An 8,145-nucleotide genomic window follows, 5' to 3' on the forward strand; every position below is an offset into this window, starting at 1 on the left:
AGGTGTGAGTGTCACTGGTGATTTAGTGGGTGTGTGGTGAGGTGAGTGTCACTAGTGATCTAGTGGGTGTATGGGGAGGTGTGTGTGTCACTGGTGATCACCTCCCCACACACGCACTAGATCACCTCCACACACACCCACTAGATCACCAGAGACACATACACCTCCCCACACACCCACTAGATCACCAGTGACACCCACACCTCCCCACACACACTGGATCACCAGTGACACCCACACCTTTCCATACTCTGCAGGAAATGCATTCTGTGTGATCGAGTTGTCCTACCATGCTTTACCAATTAAAGTAACTACTTTCAGATAACTACCACTTCCAGGCAGTGCCCGTTTAAAAAGGGAGCTGAACTAAAACATACAAACATAATAAATAGCAGGAGGAGGCCATTTCGCTCTCTGAGCTTGTCACTATTCAATATGATCACGGCTGATCATCCAACTCAGATCCTATTCCTGCTTTCCCCATACCCTTTGAACCCTTTAGGAATTATATCTAACTCCTTCTTGAAAACATTCAATGGTTTCACCTCACTGCTTTCTGTGGTAACAAATTCTGCAGGTTCATCACTCTTTGGCTGAAGGTATTTTTCCTCATCTCAGTCCTAAATAGTCTATCCTGTATCCTTACACTGTGACCTCTACTTCTGGATTAACTGGTCATCCTTCCTGTATTTGCCCTATCGAGTCCTGTTAGAATTTTATAGGTTTCTGTAAGATTTCCCCTCATTCTTCTAAAGTCCAATGAATATGGTTTTAACTGATTCAGCCTTTCCCCCTACATCAGTTCTACCATCCCAGGAATCTGTCTGGTCAGCCTTTGCAGCACTCCCTCTGTATCAACCCATCTCCAATAAGGAGACCAAATCAAAATTGCACACACTATTCCAGGTGCGGTCTCATCAAGGCCCTGGATACTTACAGCAAGACATTCCTGCTTCTGCACTTGAATCCTTTCACTATAAAAGTCAACTTTCCATTCGCTGCCTTTACCCCCTGCTGTACCTGAATGCTTACCTTCAGTGATTGGGGTATAAGGGCAGCCAGGTCTGATTGCACCACCTCCCCTCCCCCCCCTTTCCCAACCTATCACTGTTCAGGTAATAATCTGCCTTCCTGTTGATCTGCTAACAAAGTGGATAACCTCACATTTATCCACCAGACATTTACCCACTCACTCAACTTATCCAAATCAAACTAGTCTCTCTGTATCCACCTCATAGCTTACCTTCCCATCCAGCTTTACGTCCTCTGCAAACCCAAAGATACCACATCTATTTCCTTCATCCAAATCAGTAATATAGATTGTGAATAGCTGGAATCAATGACATATCTTTGCAGTGTCCCACTGATCACTGGCTGTCACTCAGAAAATGACTCCATTATTCCTATTTGGTGTTTTCCGTCTGCCAACCAATTCTCTATCCATGTGAATACACTACCCCCAATCCCAAACACTTTAATTTTACACACAAATCTCCCATGGGAGACCCTGCTGAAAACTTTCTGAAAGTCCAAGTAAACCACTTCCACTGGCTCCCCTTAGCATCTTTACTAGTTGCATCCTTGGAAATTTCCAGTAGATTTGTCAAGCATGATTTCCTTTTCATAAACAACTTACTTGAAGGTTACTTGTTGTATCTCAAAGCCTGAATTTTAATCTATATTTAAACCTGAAAAAAGTCTTATTAGAACTTACACAAATCTAATTCACCACTCATTCGGTCCACATCCCACTCAGCTGTAACCTCCTGACATTGTACCCCTTACTGACAGAGGAGGGAATGCAAGAAGGGAATCCACCAAAATCTGTAACTACAGGGTGCAGATACTGACCCAGAAATGAGTGATTTACATCACACTGGGCAGTGAATTGGATCACAAGTAGGAAAGCTCCCTAATCCAGACATCACTGAAGAGCGAAGACAGAAATTTTTCCTCATTTCTAAAACTGGTTCTGAAAATCGTTCAGTTGTTGCCCGTAATTGGTCACTAGTTTAATAAATCACTCTTGTTGTTTTTAATTATTTTTCAACATTGAAACATGTCAGACGCAGAGAGAAACCTTACCTTTTGATTGGTGGGTCGAAGGTCAGGGGTGACAGTGAACACATTTATCAGCACTGTGTTTGGAAGAGAAGGAAAAGGAGTCAGCAAACTAAATCACAGTTATTGTTATACGTTTAATCTTTGTTTTCACAGATTTCTTTTTAAAGTGTGATTATATTAAAAACCAACCCCAACATTGAGAGTTTTGTCATGCAGCACACTGTTCAGTTATCCAGATGAGGTCGATGTGTTTGTTGATGGAGTTTGTGGGATGTGGTGCCAATCAAGCGGCTGCTTTGTCCCTGACTGGTATCAACAAACACATCGATCTGGACCCAATATACCGGCCACTACAGCGGACAGCTGAAACTGACAACCGGAAGCGGCAGGGACAGGCCACTATAAATGCCGGAGGAAATACCACAGAAGCGCTTCACAGGAGGCTCCCAAACACTGAGGATGTCACCTAGATAGGGGACGAAACGTTTGCAACAAAAACTTCCAGCTCAGCGAACAGAACCACAGCATCATGCACCACCCTGACTTTAATCTTCATGCTATACAGGGTGACAGAAAATTACCTGGCTGGCGCAAATCAGAGGATGCATAAATAGATCTTTTTCTGGTTGGCAGATGTGAAGAGAGAGGAGATTCCCCACAGGTCTGGTCTTAGGTCTGACTTGTTCCAATTACATCAATGATTCAGATGAGGGATGTGAAGGTCTAAGTTTACAGAAAACACCAAGATAGGCAGGAACATACGTTGTGAAGAGGACACAAGGAGGTTGCAGGTGGATATACATAGATTGGGTGACTGAGCAAATATCTTGTAGGAGGAGAATAATGTGAAGAAAAGAAAAATATTTATTCACGCATGAGATGTGGGCGGCCAGCATTTATTGCCTGTTTCTAATTGCCCCTTGAAGAGGTTGGGGGGAGCTGCCTTCTTGAACCACTGCAGTCCATGTGCCCTTAGGGAGGGAATTCCAGGATTTTGACCTAGTGACAGTGAAGGAACAGTGATATACTTCCAAGTCAGGATGGTGAGTGGCTTGGAGGGGAACTTGCAAGGGGTGGTGTTCCCATGTATCTGCTGCCGTGGTCCTTCTAGATGGAAGTGGTCATGGATTTGGGAGGAGTTGCCTAAAGATCTTTGGTGAATTTCTGCAATGCAACTTGTAGATGGTACACACTGTTGCTACTGAGCGTGGGTGGTGGAGGGAGTGGATGTTTGGGAATGTGGTGCCAATCAAGCGGCTGCTTTGTCCCTGGCTGGTATCAAGCTTCTTGAGTGTTACTGGAGCTGCCCCCATCCAGGCGAGTGGGGAGTATTCCATCACACTCCAGACTTTTGCGTGTAGCTGGTGGGCAGGCTTTGGGGAGTTAGGAGGTGAGCTATTGGCCACAGTATCCCTAGTCTCTGACCTGCTCTTGTAGCCACAGTGTTTTTGTGTGGTGAGTCCAGTTTAGTTTCTGGTCAATGGTAGTTCTAGAATGTTTGTAGTGAGGGACTGAGTGATGGTAACACCACTGAACATCAAGACACGGTATTAAAATGGTCCCTTATTGTTGGTCAGAAAAATAAAAAAGCAGAGTTTCACTTAAATGAAGAACGACTGCGAAATTCACAAGTGCAGAGGGATGGGAGTGTCCCAGTTCATGAGTCACAACAAGATTAGTATGCAAGATACAGCAAAGAATCAAGGCGGCTACTGGGATGCTATCCTTTATGATGAGAGAAATTGAGCATAAGAAGACATTAAGCTTTGATTAATGAGTGAGACCACATCTTGAATATTGTGTACAAGTTTTGATCTCCTTATTTGAGGAAGGATATAAATGCACTGTGGGAAGGTCAGAGGAGCTTTACTGGATTGGTACCTGGAATGAGTGGGTTATCTTATGAGGAAAGTTTGGACATACTGGGTTTGTTTCCACTGAAGTTTGGAAGAGTGAGGGCTGACCTGATTGAAGGGTTTAACATCCTGAATGACCTTGAAAGGGTGGACTTGGAGAAGATATTTCCTCTTGTGGGTCACTCCAGAACTAGGGGGCACTGTTTGAAAATTTTTAGAACACAGATAAGGAGACTTTGGAATTCTCTACCACCGAAAGTGGTAGAAATGGAGGTGATTGAATATTTTTGAAGACAGAACTGGACAGGCTTTTGTTAAGCACCGGAATCAAGGGTTTTCAGGAACGAATGTGAATGTGGAATTCAAAACACAATCAGGTCAGCCATGATATTATTGAATGGTGGAGCAGGCTCGAGGGGCCAAATGGCCTACTCCTGCTCCTAATTTGTATGTTGGTAATCGCTCCAACTTTGGTGGCTTTCCTTTGAACTGCCTGGGGCCCAAGCTCCCAAATTCCCTCCTTAAAATGGGTGTCTTCAACCTGTCTTATTAGTTCCTTGCCTACTGAACAAAATTTCACAACAGTCCTGTGATAGACTCTAGAATATTTTAATAAATTAAAAATAAATTCTAGTTGTAGTTGTTGCATCATTGTCAAAGCAGACTGGAGTCAGCAGAGGAATGGGAAAACAAATATTGTGTCTCTATACACTGCTCTGACTGACTGCTTTCTCTTACCAGTGCTCTTCAACCTGTGTCCCTCTGGTTAGTGATCCTCCTGACCTAGAAAATAATTTCTCCTTATGTACCTGCTCAAAACCCATCCTATCTTTGAACACCACAAGTAAATGGATGTAGGCTTGCTCGCTGAGCTGGAAGGTTCATTTCCAGACATTTCATCACCCTACTAGGTAACATCTTCAGTGGGCCTCTGGACGAAGCACTGTTGATAATTCCTGCTTTATATTTATATGTTTGGGTTGGTGATGCCATTTCCTGTGGTGACATTCTCAAAACTCACTATCACAAGTAAATCTACTCTTAATTGTCACTGCTCTTGGGAATACGCGAATCTCCAGGACCTGTAAATATCATTCGAATTAATTTTCCCTGAATGTTCTCCATGGTCTGACTTCCTTCCAAACACATTGCTCCAGCTGTGGTGTAACCAGAGTGTTTGAAAGGTGGAACATAGCTTCCTATTTGTTCTCTGCACCTGTTCACAGCAGAAGTCCTGCATATTTTTATAAAACCAACTCACTTTGCTACTTACAGACATCACTGAACATACAACTGCCAGGCTCTCTGACTCTCACTGCCCTCTCGATATTGTACCACTTAGTTTCTGCTACCTCCTCAATCCTTCCTAACAAGCAGAATTACTTGAGAGAGAAAGAGAGGGAGAGAGAGAGAGGGAGGGTAAAAAAAGAGACAAATAAAGAAACTGGCTCTGGGACATAAAGATACAAGAAAGAGCATATAAGAAAAAGTGATGAAATTAGTAAAAGGGAAAGGAGAGACAGTGACAGAAAGAACAAAAAGAGGAGAAAAGAGGGAAAGAAGTGATTGACAAAGCAAGAGAGGGCAAGACCAATATAGCTAGGCAGCACCTTCAATTGGGGCTTCAAGGACAGAGTCTGAACATTCAGAAGCTCAGTTTAAGATCTCATTAAAAAGACAAAACTCCAATCGTGCAGCGCTCCCTCAGCACTGACCTGCTGACAGTGTGACGCTCCCTCAGCACTGACCTCCGACAGTGCGGCGCTCCCTCAGCGCTGACCCTCCGACAGTGTGACGCTCCCTCAGTGCTGACCCTCCGACAGTGCAGTACTCCCTCAGCACTGACCCTCCGACAGTGTGACGCTCCCTCAGCACTGACCCTCCGACAGTGCGGCACTCCCTCAGCACTGACCCTCCGACAGTGCGGCGCTCCCTCAGCACCATCCCTCCAACAGTGTGATGCTCCCTCAGCACTGACCCACCGACGGTGCGGTACTCCCTCAGCGCTGACCCTCCGACAGTGCCCACTCCCTCAGCATAGACCCTCCGACAGTGCAGCACTCCCTCAGCACTGACCCTCCGACAGTGCGGCACTCCCTTAGCACTGACCCTCCGACAGTGCAGCGCTCCCTTAGCACTGACCCTCCGACAGTGCCCACTTCCTCAGCACTGACCCTCCGGCAGTGCCCACTGCCTCAGCACTGACCCTCCGGCAGTGCGGCGCTCCCTCAGCACTGACTCTCCGACAGTGCAGCGCTCCCTCAGCACTGACCCTCCGACAGTGCGGCGCTCCCTCAGCACTGACCCTCCGGCACTCCCACAGCACTGACCCACCAACAGTGCGGTGCTCCCTCGGCACTGACCCTTCGACAGCGCACCGCTCCATTGGCACTGACCCTCCAACAGTCCAGTGCTTCCCTCGGCCCTCTCCTTCCATCAGTGTGGCACTCCCTCATTACTGACCTCTGACAGTGCAGCACTCCCTCAGTACTGACCCTCTAAACGTGCATCAGCTACACAGAGTCTTATACCCGATTTTCTCACAGAGGTGAATGGGTTGCTATGGAATAACGTTTGTGTAATGTGTATCATAGCTCTGTAAGTAATACCAGGTGACATGTTAATCTGGAAAAAGAATGCAGAATGTACAGGTGGGGTGAGGCAAGCTGTACCTTTCTGTTTGGGTTTGTAGACTGGTTTGTCTGTCTGGATAAATACTGAAGATCCCTTGGAGTCAATGGTAACGGTTGTGAAATTATGGAAGATGTATCCATCATCAGTGAGATATCGATTGCCCCAAACCTTTAAGTGTGCCTGTCCGCTGACCCCTGGAGGTACCTGAGGACAAAGGATAAGAAATTAGAGGGGGACAATGACTGTGGACAGACAGGGTTACAGCACTTTACCAGATTTCCAGGATACTTTGGGAGACCACCTACCCCCAACCAACCTGACATACAGGACAGTATCCAGCCAATGTCACTGTCTTCAACAGAACAACAGGCAGAGATGCAATAGTTGAGAAAGAAAATAACTTAGTCCTATTTTCAAATTATAAGTATGAGTTCTTGTGTATCATGCATAGTCTGCATTTATTTTACTCATGTCAAAGAGCAAAACTTGTGGCAGGTGGGAAAGTATTGGCTGCACCAAGAGTTTGTCTACGTGAAAGCAGCAAGCTACAGTGGCAGGGTAAGGTTCAAGGAACAATTTAATTTGATGCAAGAATTAATTATAATCTAAAGTCTGGTATGTTCTTTAATTGAGATATTAACTAGAAGTTCTCTTTTGATTGGGTGTAGTTTAATTGCAGCTTGAAAACAGGAATTTAGCTGAAATGAGTTAATGAGACAAATGGTTTGAGAAGCTTTGAATGAGGAGTGATAGCGGGAGAGCTTGCTCAATGGGGCTTCATTGCATGATATAGTGTAACTAGTGTCAGGTGTGACAGTGATATTAAAGACCAGGATACTCATCAAAATAAGGTCTTAGGTAATTGGGGTCAAAGGGAAAACAGTAGTCAGTGAGGGAGAAGACTGGTGGAATCAAAAAACAATGATATCACTGGAAAAGCTGTGTTTATTGGTGGTAAGTAACTACTAAATTGAATCTCCACCAGATTAATACTTTCACATGTAGCCAGTGACCTGAGACAAGAGGGTGTGACTACAAGGGAAGCAAATTGAGGGATCCTGAATTTCTCATTGGAGAAGCTTCAGCTCTTTGCCTAACAGGTAAGAGGTGGCAGGTAACAGCAAGTCAGGATAATGGCAGGTACACAAACTAGCATGTTGGCATCAGTGATATCCCACAAGGATCTATGTTGGGCCCTCAATTTTTTCATTTTATTTATTAATAGAACATAAAAAAGTACAGCACAGAACAGGCCCTTCAGCCCATGATGTTGTGCTGAGGATTATTCCTAATCTAAAATAAAATAACAATCTATGCACCCCTCAATTCACCGCTGTCTATGTGCATATCCAGCAGACACTTAAATGTCCCTAATGATTCTGATTCCACCACCACTACTAGCAACGCATTCCATGCATTCACAACTTTCTGTGTAAAGAACCTACCTCTGATGTCTCTTCTATACCTTAAAACTATGACCCCTTGTACCAGTCAATCCTGCCCTGGGGAAAAGTCTGACTATTGCTTCTCATTACCTTGTATTCCTCGATCAGGTCACCTCTCTTTCCCCCTCCTCCTCCTCTCCATAGAG

General features: G+C 44.9%; 1 protein-coding gene across 1 annotated transcript; it reads right to left on the minus strand.

Moving 5' to 3' along the window:
* Positions 1–1,671: 1,671 nt before the first annotated feature.
* Positions 1,672–6,998, minus strand: LOC122546311 (C3 and PZP-like alpha-2-macroglobulin domain-containing protein 8). Its single transcript, XM_043685069.1, has 3 exons — positions 6,860–6,998; positions 6,593–6,758; positions 1,672–2,138 (listed from the first exon to the last, which is right to left on the minus strand). Exons 1-3 carry the CDS (start codon positions 6,875–6,877, stop codon positions 2,047–2,049), a joined length of 276 nt encoding a protein of 91 aa, XP_043541004.1. The 5' UTR covers positions 6,878–6,998; the 3' UTR covers positions 1,672–2,046.
* Positions 6,999–8,145: the final 1,147 nt, after the last annotated feature.

Source organism: Chiloscyllium plagiosum, unplaced genomic scaffold (genome assembly GCF_004010195.1).
Source record: "Chiloscyllium plagiosum isolate BGI_BamShark_2017 unplaced genomic scaffold, ASM401019v2 scaf_11415, whole genome shotgun sequence".
Classification (NCBI taxonomy): Eukaryota; Metazoa; Chordata; class Chondrichthyes; order Orectolobiformes; family Hemiscylliidae; genus Chiloscyllium; species Chiloscyllium plagiosum.